This window comes from Poecilia mexicana, unplaced genomic scaffold (genome assembly GCF_051168715.1).
Source record: "Poecilia mexicana isolate PSO_F unplaced genomic scaffold, ASM5116871v1 scaffold_19, whole genome shotgun sequence".
Lineage (NCBI taxonomy): Eukaryota > Metazoa > Chordata > Actinopteri > Cyprinodontiformes > Poeciliidae > Poecilia > Poecilia mexicana.
In genome coordinates, this window is record NW_028263388.1 from 23,014,149 (window position 1) to 23,036,591 (window position 22,443).

Below are 22,443 nucleotides of genomic sequence, written 5' to 3' on the forward strand. Positions count from 1 at the left end.
TTCCTACAATTGTACCTGAGGCATGTGTGGCCTCAGGTAACAACTTTTTCTGTTTTGAAATGTCATGCGTTGATCCATTGGGTCATCCGTTGGGATTGTCCCAACCACCAGATGATGGCTACATATCTGAATACATTGAAAATCTAACCCTAGATGTAAAAGGCTAGTATTAGGATTAGGATCTACAGGGGCATTAAACTTGAATCAGTTCCCTGAACGGGTTGGATTTAATTGATCAAGATGATATATGTCTTCATAGGAAATTAATCTTTATTTTGCATAGTTCCTCAAGATATGTGGTGTGACTTAGTATTAAATGAACTGAATTGGTTTGAATGACCAGGGTGTACCATGCATAGCCCCATGCTTTTTCCAGCATGTCATTTTCTCAATTTCTGCCTTTTCTACAAGCTAATGCAGAGATTTCCATGAAGATGTTGCAAAAAACTATTTTTATATGGTGGGATTCAGTTTAGTTTCTGGAGGCTAGAAAAAATGTTTGTTTCACCAGCTTGTAAGCGCCTGTCTGGAAACCATTGCATTGCTATGATGTTAGATGACACAAAAAGACAACGTGTACAACTGGGATCGGCACCATTTATGTTGTTGGGGGCCAGCTTCTCGACTGAACCCATAGTGACTCCTTCAACATTACCACAGAAGACACAAATGATCCAGAACACTGCAGGCAGAAGAACATCCGTCTCACTGGTTTCGCATCATTTGGGAGAACTCAGGCCAGCTGGCATAGTGATCACCCCTCCAAAGTGATGACTATTTACTAAAACCATTTTTATAACTGATAATATTCCATAAAATCAAACTAAGATTCTTAACCTTTGATAATGAGTCAGAACATGCCATACACCAAACATACAATTTATTAAGCCTTTTATTAAAAACAAAATGCATAAAAGGCTGATGTGAATTTCTTTATTCTCTTTTGTAGCTCAGTACATATATATAATACCATATATCAATGTTTAAACCCTTAAACAGAATTTAGACAATGAGAAAATCATTCTTAAATTCATTCAGTTCGACACAGAGATCATTGCTTCAGACGTTAATTAACTTTTTTCATATATGTAACCTTAACTAAATCCAACCATACAATATTTTACTCTCTCAGATGTTACCAACAATTAATGATGATAAAATCCACTGACGAAACAAAAAACTGATTATATTAATTCCACAAATGGCCTAAAGCACAGTGGTGCACCAGATGTTAGAAAAGCAAAATTACTTTTTTCTTGACTAATTTCAAGTACAAACCAAAACCCAGAAAACACCTCCTATCAACATAGATCATAATCAACAAAGTTTTACTTGATCTTAGAGTTTGATTATTCTTTATCAATTGACCAGAATTCTGGTCATCAGCAAACTGACAAACAGGGTAACAACTGATGTCAGATGACCCACAGCACTGTTTCTTTGGATTAGTCCACCTGTGTAAAAAAGAGATGTGGATAGATTTTGTTAAGCACTTAAATATAATTACAAAACAATGAAGATATGATAGAACTTTACCAGTGTTCGGTTGAGTCCCAAGTACCAGTGGTCCAATTGACAGAGCTCCAGAGTCATGGTAAGATACATCCCTCCGGATTAGAATGTGGTGATCCGAGTAGCAGTGCTGCAAAAAAAGAAAAAAAAGGCAAGTCGGCAACATTTTACGCTTCTGAAGATGTTCAACTTGATCATACATGATATAGTCACAAAAAGCACACAAAACTCACAGCTCTGCAGTTGTTGCTTCTCAAAAGGCATAAGTGGACACTGCAATGCAAGAAAATCTGTGTGTGGTTGGTGAATGTGAACATCCTGAAGGAGAAACGAGACACAGTGGAGACGCCGTTCTGAATCACCTCCACGGTTCCATCTTCTGGATTAGGACACCTGTGAAGCAGGAGCAGACGCATCAGTTAGACTGCCAGCAAAAAGACACTGAATTAAATTAAAAAGAACAACAAGATGGTCTCATTTACTGTGCAGTAATGAGATCCCAGCGGACTGGGTAGTTTGCTTGGTTGACTGGCGTGGCCCAGCAAGAGTCCAGAACTGTGGCAAATTGACGCTGATCCACCCCTTCTGTTCGCACCTCCAAGTAAAACATCTCATCAACATCCATTTCTATGTGTCCATTAGCGCTGAAGGGGGAGAGGAAGCCTTCATCCTCATAGGGGATCATCCTCACACGATACGATCCATTGCCAACAGGAAGCTTCTTCCTCAGAATACTGTAGATTAAGCATTTATTATGACCACCCTTTAATGTATCTGATAAGCTGGCTAAGCTACTCTAATTTGGTTACAGGATTACATTACAAATAATAACCAATTAAAACATATTAGTGTAATTGGACACAATGCTCAAAGGAAGCAAACAGAGAAAATTGTGTCAAGACCTCTCCACAGGGTTGATGTCCACAACCATTGACAGAGCTTGAGCCAGAGGGTAAACACAGGAGAAATGCAGATGAAGATTCCTCTGATGGTTGGTCACATTCCCGTGAATACTGTTCTCATACATGAAGTGAGTTCCATTTCTCTAACAGTGAAATGACAAAATGGAATCAATCAACTGAAGAAACACAACTGAAGCTTTAAAGAAGATGTTCTAATTCATTAACTTTACCATAAGGGTTGTACCACACAAATGATTGTCATTGTCAAAATGGAAGACAAGTCGTCCGTCCTGAAGAGTCCCGTTGCAAGAGCTGTCTCGGAGATGGAGAGCACTGGAGTGGAAGCCCGCTTCAAACAACTCGCAGCGAGATACTGACATGGTTCCAGAACTGCTGGAGCATTCGATGTTTGCATCTGCCAACCAAAGACAGAAACATTTAAGCTTTATTTACTCAGTTGAAAAATAAACCTCTGTCTATAATCTCCATTTCAATGGGGACCTGATAAGATAGCAGCACCATTTAGAAGAATCGTCATTTACATTCAATCAGTGAAACATGAATATGAACATCAAAAGCAATGGCTGTTAAAACTCTTCGAGGTTGTTCAGTAGTGTTTTTAGTTCAAGAAGTGTCACTTCCGTCAATTTAAATTCTTCCTGGAAGAGTCCAAGCATAGGGGGCAGCATGTTTAAATGCTGTCTTTGCAAGATCTGTTCTAACTAGACACAAACATATGGAAAAAAAAGCTGCCCCCGAAGTTCAAACCGGGTGTGAGATTTACCATAAATGCAGTCAGGTAAGAGGGAAGTAGTCCCAGTAATTTATAAACAAAAAGGAACACATTTGGCTGTCTACAAATACAGAGAAAAAGGTGACAAACAACTATATACAAATAACAGCAATGCTGCACTGAGTGCAGTTTCTTGAGATATTCCATCCATCCATCTTCTTCCGCTTATCCGAGGGTCAGGTCGGATAAGCGGTCGGATAAGTGAGTTCCATTTCTCTAACTTGTTCCAGCTCCTCCGGGGGATTCCCAAGGCATTCCCAGGCCAGCTGAGAAACATAGTCCCTCCAGCGTGTCCTGGGTCTTCCCCGGGGCCTCCTCCCGGTGGGACATTCTCAGAAGACCTCACAAGTGAGGCATCCAGGAGGCATCCTAACTAGAGGCCTAAGCCTCCTCAACTGGCTCCTCTCGACAAGAAGGAGCAGCGGCTCTACTCTGAGACACTCCCAGATGACTGAGCTTCTCACCCTATCTCTAAAGAGAGCCCAGACACCCTTTGTAGAAAAGTCATCTCGGCCGCTTGTATCCATGAGCTTGTTCTTTCAGTCATGACCATAGATGAGGGTAGGAATGTAGATCGACTGGTAAATTGAGAGCTTCGCTTTTTGACTCAGCTCTCTCTTCACCACGACAGACTGGTACAGTGCCTGCTTCACTGCAGACGCTGTGCCAATCCACCCGTCGATCTACCACACCCTTCTTCCCTCATTTGTGACCAAGATCCCGGGATACTTAAGCTCCTCCACTTTGGGCAGGACATACCCCCTGACCTGGAGAAGGCACTCTACCCTTTTCCAGCTCAGGACCATGGCCTCGGATTTGGAGGCACTGATCCTCACCCCAGCTGCTTCACACTCGGCTGCAAACCGCTCCAGCGAACACTGTAGATCACGACCGGATGAAGACAATAGGACCACATCATCCACAAAAAGCAGAGATGCGATCCTAAGGCCACCAAAACGGATCCCTTCAACACCTTGACTGCGCCTAGAAATTCTGTACACGAAAGCAATGAACAGAATCGGTGACAAAGGGCAGCCTAAGCAGAGTCCAAATCTCACCGGAAACTAGCCCGACTTGCTTCTGGCAATGTGAACCAGACTCTGACACCGGTCATACAGGGACCTAACAGCCCGTATCAAAGGGCCTGGTACCCCACAGGGCTCTCTGAGGGACATGGTTGGATGCCTTCTCCAAGTCCACAAAGCACATGTAGACTGGTTGGGCGAACTCCTACACACACTCCAGGGCACTGCTGAGGGTGTAGAGCTGGTCCAGTGTTCCATGACCAGGACAAAAACCATATTGCCCTTCCTGAATCCAAGGTTAGACTATCCGATGGATCCTCCTCTCCCAGATCCCTGAATAGACCTTGCCAAGGAAACTTAAGAATGTGACCCCTCTGTAATTAAAGTATACCCTCTGGTCCCCGACCCAGGTCTGCCAATCCAGGGGGACTTCCCCCAATGTCCATGCAATATTGCAGTCGTGTTAACCATCACAACCCTACAACATCCAGAGCCTTAAGGAACTACAGACGAATCTCATCCACCCCCAGGGCCTTGCCAATGAGGAGCCCTTTAACCACCTCGGCAACCGCATCCCCAGAGATTGGAGAGCCCGACCCAGAGTTCCCAGGCTCTACTTCCTCGATGGAAGGCATGTTGGTAGGATTAAGGTCTTCGAAGTATTCTGCCCACCAGCCCACAATGTCGCCTTGAAGCCCTGCAGAAGTCTTTCTCCATGGCCTCTCCGAACTCCTCCCCCGCCCGAGTTTTTGCCTCGGCAACCATCAGAGCCACATGCCGCTTGGAATGTCGGTACACATCAGCTGCTTCTGTGATCCCGGAGGCCGAAAAGACTTGAGAAGACTCTTTCTTCAGCCTGAAAGCATCCCTCACCAAAGCTGTCCACCAACAGGTTCGAGGGTTGCTGCCATGACTGGCCCCAACAACCTTGCGGCCACAGCTCTCTTAAGCCGTCTCGACAATGGAGGCGCAGAACACGGTCCACTCAGACTCAATGGCACCCACTTCCCCTTTGAGATATTGTTCAGGTTAATTCATAAACAATGTGTGACCGTAGTTCATAGTTTTGACGTTTGGAGACCAACTACACCAACTGATGTAAATATTATGCTTGAAATCTAGAAAATACCAACTATAAAGTAGTGAACAAACCATGTTTGACGATGCTATGTGATTATTGCTACCTCTTTTAATAATAAAAATGTTTAAAATGTTTTGCCCTTACCATAGCTCTCATCTTTGGATCTATTATAGTGCTCATCACAGAAGCAGCCGTACACCCCATCTTTCTTACCACACCACTCATACTCCACACAATCCAGCTGTTCACAGGGGTCAGTCTCAGCTGAATTGACGATATCACAAATGACAAAGTGAAATTCATCGCATATGATCAATTAACATCTCATTGTTCTGATAATGTAGTGAACCAAACAAACATACCACAATGCAAAGGAGAGCGCCAGTCAGGGATACTTAGACCCAAGACGGTGCAAGTTTTCTCATAAGCAGACACGGCAGAACATAGCATGTCATTGGCTGGTGTGTAGAGGCAGAGATCGTAAACACAGGAAGTGAAAAAGGGTTGTGGGTCAGAATGCAGGTGACAAGAACTGAATGGGCCGCTGGTGTTGGTGATGACTCTGCAGAGTTCTGTGTATTCTTCTATGAAGCGGCAGTCACTTAGTCTGTCACCACTTCTTTCATCATTGGATCCGCATCTAGAAAAGTCGTTAGACATTTAAAAAATTTTAGACAGTCAATTTCTGAAAAAATGTTTGCAATGGTTGAGATTTTTAGGTTAACTATGGAAAATGAAGTCTGAGCTCACCCTGCTTCGCTTGTCTCTGATTTCCAGCTGTGGCCAAACTGGTTGTCGTTTTCCGCCAAAGTACCATTGGGCAAAACTTTGTCATCAGTGGGATCACCATTGAAGTTCCCACACATTCCACTGACTCTGTTCTGGTAGTTGCGGCCCATGCTGACCAGTAAAGTACTAGAGCCATCAAACTGGACTACAACATCGACAGCATCAAACACTATGTAACTTCCCTGCCTCATCACCTGACCAAACGTTCCTGCAGTCGTGGGAAGAGAAACCTCAGCTCCATTTACCTGTTATGATGAGAGTTCAGAGAATAAGACCAAAGGTTTTAGCACAACAAAACTTGTTTTTCATCCAGCATTTAAAATAAAGCTTACCTTCACTCTCTTGTAAGGTCCGAGCCTGACATGAACACTCTCTGGAGGATTTGAGACGTATATATCAACTGATGACACGAAAGACACAAGGTTGTTTCCTCTGTGTTTGTTGGTGGCCACGACTTTGTACTGAGTTTCATTGTGTCTCAAACTCTCAGTGATGATGTAAGAGCATGATCCCTGAAAATGAGCCAAGGCTCCATCAAAGGTGACGTAATGTGGGTCACCCCATACTGTACAGGTAGACATGGCGTCATAACAGCCCAGATGGCCATCTCTGATGGTGCACTCTTGTGCAGGAGTGCATGATGAGGGACTGCAGATCAGGACATTGGGCGCTTGACATTCACACCGTTGGGAACAACCGTTTGTCCAAAAGGACTCACCAGCCTGCAAGATAAGAAAAAAGTGGAAGTATTAAATTATGTGACAATATTAAGAAGAACTGAATCTTGAGGTAATAAGGAATGGATTACTGCCTTGCTTCTTCTCCAGTTCAAATCATATTTGTAAAACTACAACATGCAGAACCTGATTCATCATCCACCCTAGCCAAGTTTCCACTCCTTCCTGTCAGTTAAGGCTTTTGTTAATTACTGAAGGCATTTCCAATCTGGGTACCAAACAAAAGGGTGAGATGATTTATATAACCTGTCCTACTTGATTTTTGTTTCAAAAGGACATACCACCCAAATAGTTACAGTGCAATTAAAGTAAATGTGCTTGTGCTATTTGCATATTTATAGAAAATTCAAAAGGTAAGTTGAAATAGACTAAATTTCAGTGCTTTTCAAGGCCTTGTAAAGAACTTTATACTATCACCACATTCATCCAATCATACTCGCCATCGTGTACACTTTCATAAACCAAGTCACAAATCAGTAGAAAGCTAATGATGCATGGGCTAACTGACATGTAATGGATTGAAGCTAGAATCAAACCCACAACCTTCAAACCTTCTGGCAGATTTGAATATATATATTCATACCATATATTGTCATTTTATTTGTAAAGAGCAACAGTCCATTATCTGTTGGATTGCATTTAGAAACTACATTTACACCTTTGGCTGTTTCTTGACCAATGGCTCCTTCCTCTCTGAGTGGTCTGTAAGTCGTTGTAGGCTCAGGGCTCAATCCATTTCAGATATTGACTCTCACACCAGCTTCATCCAGCTTTCCTCTTAGTCACCAGGATTGTTTTATTCATTTATTAGTTTGGTGTGGAGTATTTGGTATGTGCACATTTTGAACAAAACTCTCTGAGGCAGAATCATCCTGAACAGTACAATTGTTAGATATGCCTATAACTTTTTTAATTATATATAACTATTCGAACAGGTGAACGTGACGCTTTTAGACACTTAGAAATTGTATCCAAAGATAAGCCAACACAGAAGCTCATAATATCTTGATATATTGACTGATTGTTTTTGATTTTGCTGTGATGTCATACAGAAAAGGAATTATGTTTGAGTTTGTTGCCTTCGAATTCAACACCTCAAATTATTTTTAGTTCATCAAAAGCCACCGTGGAACTGTTGTTTAGGTTGTTCTGACTTTCTGAGCCAATAGATGAAGAATAAAGTAACCTGAGATGACCTACATTAAAGTAGAATCCATCATGCTGGCAGCCACAACTTTCCACAGGGACACAGCTTGATCCACTCCTGGAAAAACCTTCATCACAGAAACATCCCTCAGAGCAAACATGGTCACAGGCAGCATCGATGCTGCTGGCACAGGTGTGGCCACAGTCTGTTCCACACAGCTCATAATGACTGTTGGCTGGACACTCAATACCTGTATACATGAGAAGATAAAGGATGACAAGTTGGTTAAAACAAGTTCAAACATAGTAGATGACACATTTTGAGAGATTTGAGGATAACACTTGCTCGATTGATAGCACACTGCCTTCCATACTCACTGCAAGTGGTGTTTTGCCTCCAAGGGTAGACACGGATATTAGCAGACTGACAGACACTGACGTACGTCTCTAGAGCCCTGCACAGAAGATCACTGCCTCGATTTCCCGACACACAGACATCAAAGACGCAGTCACTGAAATACGGTGCTGGATCCACCTCCTCGTGGCAGAAGCTGAAGGGGCCGTCAGCTGCCTGAATCACCTCACACTGAGTCCTGGCAGATCGATCATCATTGCATTGTGGACATGAAGAGCCACAGCCCTCACTGCAAGTGTAGTTCCCAGGAACCTTCCAAGCTGCTCCAAAAACATCTGCTGAGTTGGACAATGCTCCCCTTCGGGTGTGGAAGTCATCATTTGGATTTCCATTGAAGTTTCCACAAAGTCCACACATGTTTCCTCTGATGAAGATAAGAAAGACTGAATCAAAGTTTATACACTTCAATATCAATGGCACAGACAAGCAAGAAATGAAAAAAAACAGCCTCTATATTTTAGATGAAACAGTTTTATCTCAAAATACATATAAATATTTGGTCTAATTAGCAATGATGATATACTTATGTAACAGCAAATTTAAGCTCAAGTATATAGGCTACCTGTATCTTGGGGGTATAGAAATGGACACTGTGCTACTTCCATCATATATGACACTCAGTCCAAACTCTACGTTGACAAATGTTTGAGATCCACTTCCAAAAATTGACAGGCTTCCATTGAGGACAATTGGAAGGTTTCTTGCGATTCCATTCACCTGTGAAGAAGAAAAGTATTTTATGTAAGAAGCACAACTGATGTTTTTACACTAGTACTGATGCAGATATTAAGAGCTGAACAGTTTTTTGGTAATATGCCAAGAAGAAATCTTTCAGCTTTTAAAAGTTTACGCAAAAGTAATTTCCAATCAACTTCAGACAATTTGAAACATATTGAGAAATCTATCAGACAAAATTCCCTTACCTCCACAGTTCCCCTGTTGCCTCTCGACATGCGCACTTGATAGCCCACGACATCAACAACAACTTCAGCCGTGATAGAAACTGGTAATCCAAACCACGGTTCATTCTTTGCTTTCACAGAAAACTGGTGAAGGTCCACAGTGTCATTGCAAACTGTTGCCAGAACATAGCGGCAGGTTCCCTGGAAGTCGTAGGCCTTGCCATCAAAGGTCAGGTAGTGAGGGTCTCCAGAGGCAGAGCAGGTGCCATGAGGGTTGGGATGGCAGCCAAACTCACCCCCTACAACATGGCAGGACTCCTGAGGTCCACATTCATTTGGGGAACACTGGACTATACCAGTTACACCATTACAGGTGCAAAAGCTCTGACATTCTTCCCCATCCCAGAACTGTTCACCAGCTTGCCGATAGCGTCCATCATGAAAGCATCCACAGGATGTTGGAGGCACACACTGGTTACCACTGAGGACAAACCCATCATTACACTGGCACCCCTCCTGGCACTGAGTGTCACAAGTGAAGGGGAAGGAGAGGCTGGGGCAGCAAGATGGACATGAACTTCCACAGAGTTCATAATGACTGTTTGATGGACAGGTTAGTTCTGCTTCGGGGCACAAAGTGAAAGAAGTAAAAAGTAATCATGAATATGTTCATTTTACAGGCATCTCTATCAAATGTAGTTCCAGAACTTACCACAGCCAGTTGCATTCCTCCACTGTCCCAGGGATACACTGTTATGTTGACACATCAGTGCATAATCTCGTAGGACCTCACATAGAGTTGATGCTGGATCACTGGAGCCCTGTAGGATTTCTACACATGTATCTACCTGCTGCCATGGGTTCACTGCAGCCCAGCATGATGTAAATGGTCCAGTGTGTGAAGTAAGAACTCCACAGTACTCAGTGGAATTGAAATTAGTTGCAGAGTTACGAGGTCTGTTTTCCACACAGTGATCTGCCAGGGAGCCATCTCGCCAACTGTCCCCAAACACCTGGGAGTCACTGACCAGAGTGCCATTGGGTGTACGGAAATCATCATGCTGGTCAGCATTGTAGTTTCCACAAAGTCCACCTAATAAACCACTGTAGACACCTGGTGCAGTGACACGGACAAAGTGAGGCCAGACAGTCTGCAGAGTTACACCAAAGTCTGTGCGAAGGATGACACTGTGAGTGCTGCTTTGGAAGATGCGGATTCTGTTGGACCCAGAGCTGAATGGCAGTCTGATCAGCTGGCCATCAACCTATAATACATTTAAAAAACAACAACAACTTTTAGAAAAGTTATTGGGGTAGATGGTAAAAATATTTCAAAATGGATATAGAAATTTTGCACTTCTCATCACTTCCAGATATAATCAAATCTTACTAATCTTACTAATAAAAAATGTACTATATATAATGTATCCATTGTTTGTAGACATACGGTGAATAACTTATTCTCTACAGCAGTTAAAGAGTGTTGATTGTGTAGAGCTGATAAAAAGAACATTTTCCTTCTTTCTTTTAACACATATTTTTGGTTGTTCTGATTAAATAGATTGAAGATAAGTAAGTGCACTCAAGGTTGTCTCAAAATATGCAATATGTACACTAAGTTTGGTTTTATCAAGCTATTTTAACATTTTTTTATTTAATTAAATATTAGTTATATGTAATAATCTTCAAACAAAACTACACTTCTATGTAATTTACCATATTTTCCGCACTATAAGGCGCACCTAAAATCCTTAAAATTCTTCAAAAGTCGACAGTGCGCCTTATAATCCGGTGCGCCTTATATATGGACCAATATTGAGCCACAACAGATCTAGGAACTACGGTAAGCAGCAGCCGACTTCATTTTCGCCCGTAAAAGAAGCGTGTGGTGCATGCTGGGATAGTTGTCAGAATGGTGGTTTGTTAATAAAGTTTGACTGACCTATCTACCTACCGACCGTCTAGAATCAGGTCGTCTGCAGGTCATTTAGCACCACGTTCTCCACGAACATGCTGTGTGCGAACGGAGAAGGGTGACCAGAGTCCTGCCACGCCCCGGCCCAGTCACGGAAGGCTCTTCTCGCTGACCGGAGTCTGACTGTTTTGTTGATATTCCCTTTTAGTGCAGCTCCATCTAGTGGATGCATAACGTAATGCCAGCTTCTACTGCAGCATCTATTCTATGCGCCTTATAGTGCAGTGCGCCTTGTATATGAAAAAAAGTTTTAAAATAGGCCACTCATTGAAGGTGCGCCTTATAGTGCGGAAAATACGGTACTTGTTTTATTTGTAGAAAATAATTTCTATCACTCACCTTAACAGTGCTACTACTTGCCATCTCAATAGCAACTTGTGTTCCCTCTGCCTCAAACTTTAGCACATTGGAGAAACCCTGTGCCCCCTGTGGAACCTTTTCCACAGTAATCATGAAGTGTGAGTGATCAGAGGATCCCATAACTTTGGCAAGGGTCAAGCGACATGCTCCTGGGTACTGGTACATCACTCCATCAAATGTATGATACGATCCTGGGCCTCTGATCCAACATGTTGCAAAGCTGTTTGGTGTGCACCCTCTTACTCCATCCTCCACCCTGCAGGACTCATGTTGACCACAGCTGTGAGAGCTGCAAGTCATGGAGCCATAGCTACATGTACAGCGCCTCCCACAGTCTGCATCCAGTATGACAGTTTCTCCTGAGCGGTAGTAGTGACCCTCAAAGCTGCAGCCACAGTCAGCATGAGGGACACAGACCCCTCCACTCAGGAGGTAACCTGAATTGCAGACACAGCTCTCTTGATTAGGCAGGGGGCAGTTGTAGGTGGAATTGGGGTTGACACATGTAGATGGACATCCTGTACCCTGGGCCTCAAAGTGGCTATTGGCTGGGCAGGGGATTTCTAAACACAAGAAACATTTATTCTCAAACTTTGAATATTTAACACCACTTGCATTTCAAAATAATTGCAAATGACTGGCAGACATACCACAGAAGCCAGGATGCCTCCAGCTTTGTGGCTGGATCCCATTTTGTTGACACTGACTTGAGTAGACATTTAGGGCTTGACAGAGAATGGGCTGATACCCTTTGCCGACACAGAGATCATACACACAGCTATCTACAAAAAATCCTGGAGGGAGTTGTTGATGGCATTCAGCAAATGGTCCTGTGCTGTTCTCCAGAATACCACAGTGAGCAGAGTTTCTGTACAGTGCTGTCTGAGCTGCTGTGCAGCCGGCACAGGCCAGACCTTCACACTGAGGGTCACAACCAGGCTCATCATCACCAGATGCTTTCCAGCTGTTGGCAAAAACCACATCAGAGCTCACCACTTCACCTTGACGGGTTCGAAAATCATCTTCAGGGCGATTGTTGAAGTTTCCACAGAACCCACATGTGCTATTTTGGTAAGTGTAGGGCACACTGATCCGGACATATAAACTTCTGTCATAAGACACCATCAGGCCAAAGTCAGTGCTGACGATCACAGAGAAACCTGACTGATAAACCTGGATAGAGCCGTTTCTGAGGGAAAACGGTACGGTTGCAAAGCTTCCATTGACCTGTAAGGATGGCAACAAAAATAGTTACAAATATAAACAAAACACAAAATGCAGGGTCTATATTACAGAAAGTAAGAAAGTCCTGTTACCTTGGCCTGACCCTGATGTCCTTTAACCAGCTCAATAGTTTCATCATGAACAAAGACTTTGACCAGTTGTGTCCATGAAACATGCCTGCTGCCCTGATGCCCGTTCTTCCCCTCCACTCTATAGTAGGGCAGTCCATTCTGACACTGCTCTGACAGAATGTAAGTGCATGTGCCTTGAAAGTGAAACCCTGAGTTGTCAAAGGTGCGGTAATGTGGATCTCCACTGACGGTGCAGGTTCGTCTTTGCACTGTCTGGCAGGAGTACTGAAAGGCAGCTGGCCGACAGATTTGGGAGAAGGAGCAGGGATTGTTGGAGCATTGCAGCCCTTGGTTGGTGCAGGTGCACTTCTGTGCACAGGTGCTGTCACTCCAGAAAGAGTCGCCAAGTTGAACAGGTTGATCTTAAAAAATAACAAACCCCCCAAAAAACAGAACAAAGCTGAAACATTTTTTTACAGTCAAGATTTCTCTCAAAATCTCATCTCAGCAGTTCAGAAAATACTCAGAAACCTTTTTTGAAAATGTTATAAACATCCTGCTAATGCTCTCTTGCAGTTATTTTACTCCATATTACCAACTAAATTCCCATGGTAAACAGAAGTACGACCTTACTAATCCTATTTCTTGTTCATTCAATGGAGGTATCCATGTGATAAGGGGTCCATTGGTGCAGTACTACTGGTCTTACTGTTGAAAGTGCAGCCTCTTGATCCATGATCCAGTCGGAAAGCCCAGCGACCAGGTACATTGACGTTACTGTTGAGGCGGAAAACTGAGTAATTGCCTGAAGCGTTACTGGAGAAGGATCCAGGAACAGTGAGATGGTGAGTGGAATTAATTGTGTCGTATCCAACCTGGGATAATAAAACACACAGAATTGTATTTAATATGTGTATAGTTCAAACTAATCTTTGTAGTTACATCTAAAGTGAAGAATTGAACAGTAAATAAGATTTAAAATTTTATAACATCATTATATGTGCTCTAACCTGTATGTTCCATTTGTTTGGGGATATATTCCAATAGTTCATCAGCACAAAGGAGGACTGGCCTCCAGAGATCAAGACAGCCTGGACTGTTGTACGCTGAAAAAAATAAATGTCTTACTTTTGTTGTATGGTATTTAGACAAAAGCATACCCATCATACATTTCAAAGAGAAGAAAACTTACTGAATTCTCTTGTTGCCAATATGGCATTTCATACCAAGTTGCAACAAACACCCAGCTTGCAGTAAAGTTTAATTGTGGGAAGTAATTATTAATGTCCTCTGTTGCTTGATTGAGGATGTTGCCACTTGTATATTGTTTATAGTAGACCAGACCAGTTTGTCTGTTGTCAAAATCAGTCCAGAACGGAGCGATAATGTCCCAGGTTGAATACATTGGAAATCTTTGAGGTATGTACATAGACCATGGATTATTAAAGGTCATATGTCCATTATGGTTCACCTAATGAAAACAAGGGAAAACTTTTTTCATCATCTGTCAAATTAGTAAGTGTTTTTTTTAATTTAACATGGAGGCCAATTTTACATACATAAATCTGATTATATTGTTTTCCGAAATACACAAAAGGTTGTCGTAGGACAATCCGAGGGGAGCTTCCATCAAGAGCTGGTTGAGTTGTGTTTCCAGAAATTGGGTAGAGCAGTCCTACAAAAAGCACAGATTTCATTAGACAAATATAAAACAGGAACAGAGTAGAAATTTCTTTGTGCTGAAGTGTCCTTTGGCTGAAAATGCTTAGGATCTAACCACTTATCGCACCATGTTTTAATTAAGGAACCCTAGACAAGATCCCTAGAAATGAGGCAGCTCTTAATGTAAATTCAGTATTTCAAAGCATGTAAAACAAAAGATTAAGAAGGTGTTGCCCTTACTGTAGCTCTCATTGTCGTGTATTGGAGGATGCTCATCAGAAAAGCAACTGTACAGACCGTCTTTCTTACCACACCACTCATACTCTGCACAGTCCAGCTGTTCACAGGGGTCAATCTCAGCTGAATCAAATATATCAGAAAACAACATTTCAAACCATAAACATTACATACGACCAATGAGCAGCTCATTGTCCTGATATTTAGCAAAACAGACATACCACAACGCAAAGGAGAGCGCCAGTCAGGGATGCTTAGACCCAAATTGGTGCAGGTTTTCTCATAAGCAGAGACGGCAGAACATAGCATGCCATTGGCTGATGTGTAGAGGCAGAGATCATAAACACAGGAAGTGAGAAAGGGTTGTGGATCAGAATGCAGGTGACAAGAACTGAATGGGCCGCTGGTGTTGGTGATGACTCTGCAGAGTTCTGTGTATTCTTCTGTGAAGCGGCAGTCACTTAGTCCATCACCACTTCTCTCATCAGTGGATCCGCATCTAGAAAAGTCGTTGGACATTTAAAAGATTTTAGAGTCAGTAGAATTTTGAAGAAAAATGTGCAATTGCTGAAAATGTATCAGGTAAATGTAGACAAATGCAGTCTGAGCTCACCCTGCTTCGCTTGTGTCAGATTTCCAACTGTGGCCAAACTGGTTGTCGTTTTTGGCCAAAGTACCGTTGGGTAAAACTTTGTCGTCAGTGGGATCACCATTGAAGTTCCCACACATTCCAGTGACTCTGTTCTGGTAGTTGCGGCCCATCCTGACCAGTAAAGTACTAGAGCCATCAAACTGGACTACAACATCGACAGCATCAAACACTATGTAACTTCCCTGCCTCGTCACCCGACCAAACGTTCCTGCAGTCGTGGGAAGAGAAACCTCAGCTCCATTTACCTGTTATGATGAGAGTTCAGAGAATAAGACCAAAGGTTTTAGCACAACAAAACTTGTTTTTCTTCCAGCATTTAAAATAAAGCTTACCTTGACTCTTTTGTAAGGTCCGAGCCTGACATGAACACTCTCTGGAGGATGTGAGACGTATATATCAACTGATGACACGAAAGAAACAAGGTTGTTTCCTCTGTGTTTGTTGGTGGCTACAACTTTGTACTGAGTTTCATTGTTGTGTCTCAAACTCTCAGTGATGATGTAAGAGCATGATCCCTGAAAATGAGCCAAGGCTCCATCAAAGGTGACGTAATGTGGGTCACCCCATACTGTACAGGTAGACATGGCGTCATAACAGCCCAGATGGCCATCTCTGATGGTGCACTCTTGTGCAGGAGTGCATGATGAGGGACTGCAGATCAGGACATTGGGCGCTTGACATTCACACCGTTGGGAACAACCGTTTGTCCAGAAGGACTCACCAGCCTGTATGATAAGAAAAAAGTGGAAGTATTAAGTTATGTGACAATATTAAGAAGAACTGAATCTTGAGGTAATAAGGAATGGACTACTGCCATGCTTCTTCTCCAGTTCAAATCATATTTGTAAAACTACAACATGCAGAACCTGATTCATCATCCACCCCAGCCAAGTTTCCACTCCTTCCTGTCAGTTAAGGCTTTTGTTAATTACTGAAGGCATTTCCAATCTGGGTACTAAACAAAAGTGTGAGATGATTTATATAACCTGTCCTACTTGATTTTTGTTTCAAAAGGATATACCACCCAAATAGTTACGGTGCAATTAAAGTAAATGTGCTTGTGCTATTTGCATATTTATAGAAAATTCAAAAGGTAAGTTGAAATAGACTAAATTTCAGTGCTTTTCAAGGCCTTGTAAAGAACTTTATACTATCACCACATTCATCCAATCATACTCGCCATCATGTACACTTTCATAAACCAAGTCACAAATCGGTAGAAAGCTAATGATGCATGGGCTCATTGACATGTAATGGATTGAAGCTAGAATCAAACCCACAACCTTCAAACCTTCTGGCAGATTTGAATATATATTCATACCATATATTGTCATTTTATTTGTAAAGAGCAACAGTCCATTATCTGTTGGATTGCATTTAGAAACTACATTTACACCTTTGGCTGTTTCTTGACCAATGGCTCCTTCCTCTCTGAGTGGTCTGTAAATCGTTGTAGGCTCAGGGCTCAATCCATTTCAGATATTGACTCTCACACCAGCTTCATCCAGCTTTCCTCAGTCACCAGGATTGTTTTATTCATTTATTAGTTTGGTGTGGAGTATTTGGTATGTGCACATTTTGAACAAAACTCTCTGTGAGGCAGAATCATCCTCAACAGTACAATTGCTAGATATGCCTATAACTTTTTTTAATTATATATAACTATTTGAACAGGTGAACGTGACGCTTTTAGACACATAGAAATTGTGTCCAAAGATAAGCCAACACAGAAGCTCATAATATCTTGATATTTTGACTTTTGATTTTGCTGTGATGTCATACAGAAAAGGAATTATGTTTGAGTTTGTTGCATTCGAATTTAACACCTCAAATGATTTTTAGTTCATCAAAGCCACCGTGGAACTGTTGTTTAGGTTGTTCTGACTTTTTGAGCCAATAGATGAAGAATAAAGTAACCTGAGATGACCTACATTAAAGTAGAATCCATCATACTGGCAGCCACAACTTTCCACAGGGACACAGCTTGATCCACTCCTGGAAAAATCTTCATCACAGAAACATCCCTCAGAGCAAACATGGTCACAGGCAGCATCGATGCTGCTGGCACAGGTGTTGCCACAGTCTGTTCCACACAGCTCATAATGACTGTTGGCTGGGCACTCAATACCTGTATACATGAGAAGATAAAGGATGACAAGTTGGTTAAAACAAGTTCAAACATAGTAGATGACACATTTTGAGAGATTTGAGGACAACACTTGCTCGATTGATAGCACACTGCCTTCCATACTCACTGCAAGTGGTGTTTTGCCTCCAAGGATAGACTCGGACATTAGCAGACTGACAGGCACTGACGTACGTCTCTAGAGCCCTGCACAGAAGATCACTGCCTCGATTTCCCGACACGCAGACATCAAAGACGCAGTCACTGAAATACGGTGCTGGATCCACCTCCTCGTGGCAGAAGCTGAAGGGGCCGTCAGCTGCCTGAATCACCTCACACTGAGCCCTGGCCGACCGATCATCATTGCATTGTGCACATGAAGAGCCACAGCCGTCACTACAGGTGTAGTTCCCAGGAATCTTCCAAGCTGCTCCAAAAACATCTGCTGAGTTGGACGATGATCCACTTGGGGTGTGGAAGTCATCATTTGGATTTCCATTGAAGTTTCCACAAAGTCCACACATGTTTCCTCTGATGAAGATAAGAAAGACTGAATCAAAGTTTATACACTTAAATAACAATGGCACAGGCAGGCAAGAAATGAAAAAAAAACAGCCTCTATATTTTAGATGAAACAGTTTTATCTCAAAATACAAATAAATATTTGGTCTAATTAGCATTGATGATATACTTATGTAACAGCAAATTTAAGCTCAAGTATATAGGCTACCTGTATCTTGGGGGTATAGAAATGGAAACTGTGCTACTTCCATCATATACGACACTCAGTCCAAACTCTGCGTTGACAAATGTTTGAGATCCACTTCCAAAAATTGACAGGCTTCCATTGAGGACAATTGGAAGGTTTCTTGTGATTCCATTCACCTGTGAAGAAGAAAAGTATTTCATGGAAGAAGCACAACTGATGTTTTTACACTAGTACTGATGCAGATTTTAAGAGCTGAACAGTTTTTTGGTAATATGCCATGAAGAAATCTTTCAGCTTTTAAAAGTTTGTACAAAAGTAATTTCCAATCAACTTCAGACAATTTGAAACATATTGAGAAATCTATCAGACAAAATTCCCTTACCTCCACAGTTCCCCTGTTGCCTCTCGACATGCGCACTTGATAGCCCAAGACATCAACAACAACTTCAGCCGTGATAGAAACTGGCAGTCCAAACCACGGTTCATTCTTTGCTTTCACAGAAAACTGGTGAAGGTCCACAGTGTCATTGCAAACTGTTGCCAGAACATAGCGGCAGGTTCCCTGGAAGTCGTAGGCCTTGCCATCGAAGGTCAGGTAGTGAGGGTCTCCAGAGGCAGAGCAGGTACCATGACGGTTGGGATGGCAGCCAAACTCACCCCCTACAACATGGCAGGACTCCTGAGGTCCACATGCATTTGGGGAACACTGGACTATACCAGTTACACCATTACAGGTGCAATAGCTCTGACATTCTTCCCCATCCCAGAACTGTTCACCAGCTTGCCGATAGCGTCCATCATGAAAGCATCCACAGGATGTTGGAGGCACACACTGGTTACCACTGAGGACAAACCCATCATTACACTGGCATCCCTCCTGGCATTGAGTGTCACAGGTGAAGGGGAAGGAGAGGCTGGGGCAGGAAGACGGACATGAACTTCCACAGAGTTCATAATGACTGTTTAATGGACAGGTTAGTTCTGTTTCGGGGCACAAAGTGAAAGAAGTAAAAAGTGATTAATATGTTCATTTCAACGGCATCTCTATCAAATGTAGTTCCAGAACTTACCACAGCCTGTTGCATTCCTCCACTGTCCCAGGGATACACTGTTATGTTGACACATCAGTGCATAATCTCGTAGGACCTCACATAGAGTTGATGCTGGATCACTGGAGCCCTGGAGGATTTCTACACATGCATCTACCTGCTGCCATGGGTTCACTGCAGCCCAACATGATGTAAATGGTCCATTGTGTGAAGTAAGAACTCCACAGTACTCAGTGGAATTGAAATTAGTTGCAGAGTTACGAGGTCTGTTTTCCACGCAGTGATCTGCCAGGGAGCCATCTCGCCAACTGTCCCCAAACACCTGGGAGTCACTGACCAGATTGCCATTGGGTGTACGGAAATCATCATGCTGGTCACCATTGTAGTTTCCACAAAGTCCACCTAATAAACCACTGTAGACACCTGGTGCAGTGACACGGACAAAGTGAGGCCAGACAGTCTGCAGAGTTACACCAAAGTCTGTGCGAAGGATGACACTGTGAGTGCTGCTTTGGAAGATGCGGATTCTGTTGGACCCAGAGCTGAATGGCAGTCTGATCAGCTGTCCATCAACCTATAATACATTTTAAAAAAACTTTTAGAAAAGTTATTGGGGTAGATGTTAAAAATATTTCAAAATGGATATAGAAATTTTGCACTTCTCATCACTTCCAGATATAATCAAATCTTACTAATCTTACTAATAAAAAATGTACTATATATAATGTATCCATTGTTTTTAGACATACGGTGAATAGCTTATTCCCTACAGCAGTTAAAGAGTGTTGATTGAGTAGAGCTGATAAAAAGTTAAACATTTTCCTTCTTTCTTTTAACACATATTGAAGATAAGTGCACTCAAGGTTGTCTCAAAATATGCAATATGTACACTAAGTTTGGTTTTATCAAGATATTTTAACATTTTTTTTATTTAATTAAATATTAGTTATATGTAATAATCTTCAAACAAAACCACACTTATATGTAATTTACCATATTTTCCGCACTATAAGGCGCATCTAAAAACCTTAAATTTCTTCAAAAGTCGACAGTGGGCCTTATAATCCGGTGCGCCTTATATATGGACCAATATTGAGCTACAACAGGTCTAGCAACTACGGTAAGCAGCACCCGTAAAAGAAGCGTGTGGTGCATGCTGGGATAGTTGTCAGAATGGTGGTTTGTTAATAAAGTTTGACTGACCTATCTACCTACCGACCATCTAGAATCAGGTCGTCTGCAGGTCATTTAGCACCACATACTCCACGAACATGCTGTGCACGAATGGAGAGGGGTGACCAGAGTCCGGCCACGCCCCGGCCCAGTTGCGGAAGGCTTTCCTAGCCGACCGAGTCGGACTGTTTTGTTGACATTCCCTTTAGTGGAGCTCCATCTAGTGGATCATAACGTAACGCCAGCCTCTACTGCAGCGTCTATTCTATGTGCCTTATAGTGCAGTGCACCTTGTATATGAAAAAAAGTTTTAAAATAGGCCATTCATTGAAGGTGCGCCTTATAGTGCGGAAAATACGGTACTTGTTTTATTTGTAGAAAATAATTTCTATCACTCACCTTAACAGTGCTACTACTTGCCATCTCAATATCAACTTGTCTTCCCTCTGCCTCAAACTTTAGCACATTGGAGAAACCCTGTGGCCCCTGTGGAACTTTTTCCACAGTAACCCTGAAGTGTGAGTGATTAGAGGATCCCATAACTTTGGCAAGGGTCAAGCGACATGCTCCTGGGTACTGGTACATCACTCCATCAAATGTATGATATGATCCTGGGCCTCTGATCCAACATGTTGCAAAGCTGTTTGGTGTGCACCCTCTTACTCCATCCTCCACCCTGCAGGACTCATGTTGACCACAGCTGTGAGAGCTGCAAGTCATGGAGCCGTAGCTGCATGTACAGCGCCTCCCACAGTCTGCATCCAGTATGACAGTTTCTCCTGAGCTGTAGTAGTGACCCTCAAAGCTGCAGCCACAGTCAGCATGAGGGACACAGACCCCTCCACTCAGCAGGTAACCTGAATTGCAGACACAGCTCTCTTGATCAGGCAGGGGGCAGTTGTAGGTGGAATTGGGGTTGACACATGTAGGTGGACATCCTGTACCCTGGGCCTCATAGTGGCTATTGGCTGGGCAGGGGATTTCTAAACACAAGAAACATTTATTCTCAAACTTTGAATATTTAACACCACTTACATTTCAAAATAATTGCAAATGACTGGCAGACATACCACAGAAGCCAGGATGCCTCCAGCTTTGTGGCTGGATCCCATTTTGTTGACACTGACTTGAGTAGACATTTAGGGCTTGGCAGAGAATGGGTTGATACCCTCTGCCGACACAGAGATCATACACACAGCTGTCCACAAAAAATCCTGGAGGGAGTTGTTGATGGCATGCAGCAAACGGTCCTGTGCTGTTCTCCAGAATACCACAGTGAGCAGAGTTTCTGTACAGTGCTGTCTGAGCTGCTTTGCAGCCGGCACAGGCCAGACCTTCACACTGAGGGTCACAACCAGGCTCATCATCACCAGATGCTTTCCAGCTGTTGGCAAAAACCACATCAGAGCTCACCACTTCACCTTGACGGGTTCGAAAATCATCTTCAGGGCGATTGTTGAAGTTTCCACAGAACCCACATGTGCTATTTTGGTAAGTGTAGGGCACACTGATCTGGACATATAAGTACTTGTCATATGACACCATCAGGCCAAAGTCAGTGCTGACGATCACAGAGAAACCTGACTGATAAACCTGGATAGAACCGTTTCTGAGGGAAAACGGTACGGTTGCAAAGCTTCCATTGACCTGTAAGGATGGCAACAAAAATAGTTACAAATCGTCACCTTCTTAAAATAATTGCCTAAGTCATTTTTTGCAATTTTTCAGGAAACACAAAAAACTGAACCATTTGTTGAATAAATGATATTTACGAACAATTTTAATCAAAAAAGTTGTAACAACAGATGTCTTTTGACATACAAACAGCAAGGTCAGTCAAACATGGAACATGACAGAATTAAATGACTTAGGCAAATTTTTGAACATGCCTTTGTGACCTAGGC

The 22,443-nt window shown here is 42.6% G+C and overlaps 1 protein-coding gene across 1 annotated transcript; it reads right to left on the reverse strand.

The window, feature by feature from the left end:
- Nucleotides 1–919: 919 nt before the first annotated feature.
- LOC106909760 (alpha-tectorin-like) lies at nt 920–22,159 on the reverse strand. Its single transcript, XM_088000948.1, has 33 exons — nt 21,610–22,159; nt 20,939–21,522; nt 19,388–19,940; nt 18,700–19,298; nt 18,339–18,493; nt 17,739–18,139; nt 17,415–17,611; nt 15,816–16,208; nt 15,445–15,728; nt 15,053–15,330; nt 14,835–14,954; nt 14,492–14,607; nt 14,125–14,403; nt 13,943–14,038; nt 13,642–13,807; nt 12,954–13,354; nt 12,288–12,864; nt 11,617–12,200; nt 10,015–10,567; nt 9,324–9,922; nt 8,963–9,117; nt 8,364–8,764; nt 8,040–8,236; nt 6,435–6,824; nt 6,064–6,347; nt 5,676–5,953; nt 5,458–5,577; nt 2,645–2,829; nt 2,415–2,557; nt 1,995–2,246; nt 1,746–1,905; nt 1,537–1,642; nt 920–1,454 (listed from the first exon to the last, which is right to left on the reverse strand). Exons 1-33 carry the CDS (start codon nt 22,082–22,084, stop codon nt 1,360–1,362), a joined length of 10,176 nt encoding a protein of 3,391 aa, XP_087857074.1. The 5' UTR covers nt 22,085–22,159; the 3' UTR covers nt 920–1,359.
- Between the last annotated feature and the right edge of the window lie 284 nt (nt 22,160–22,443).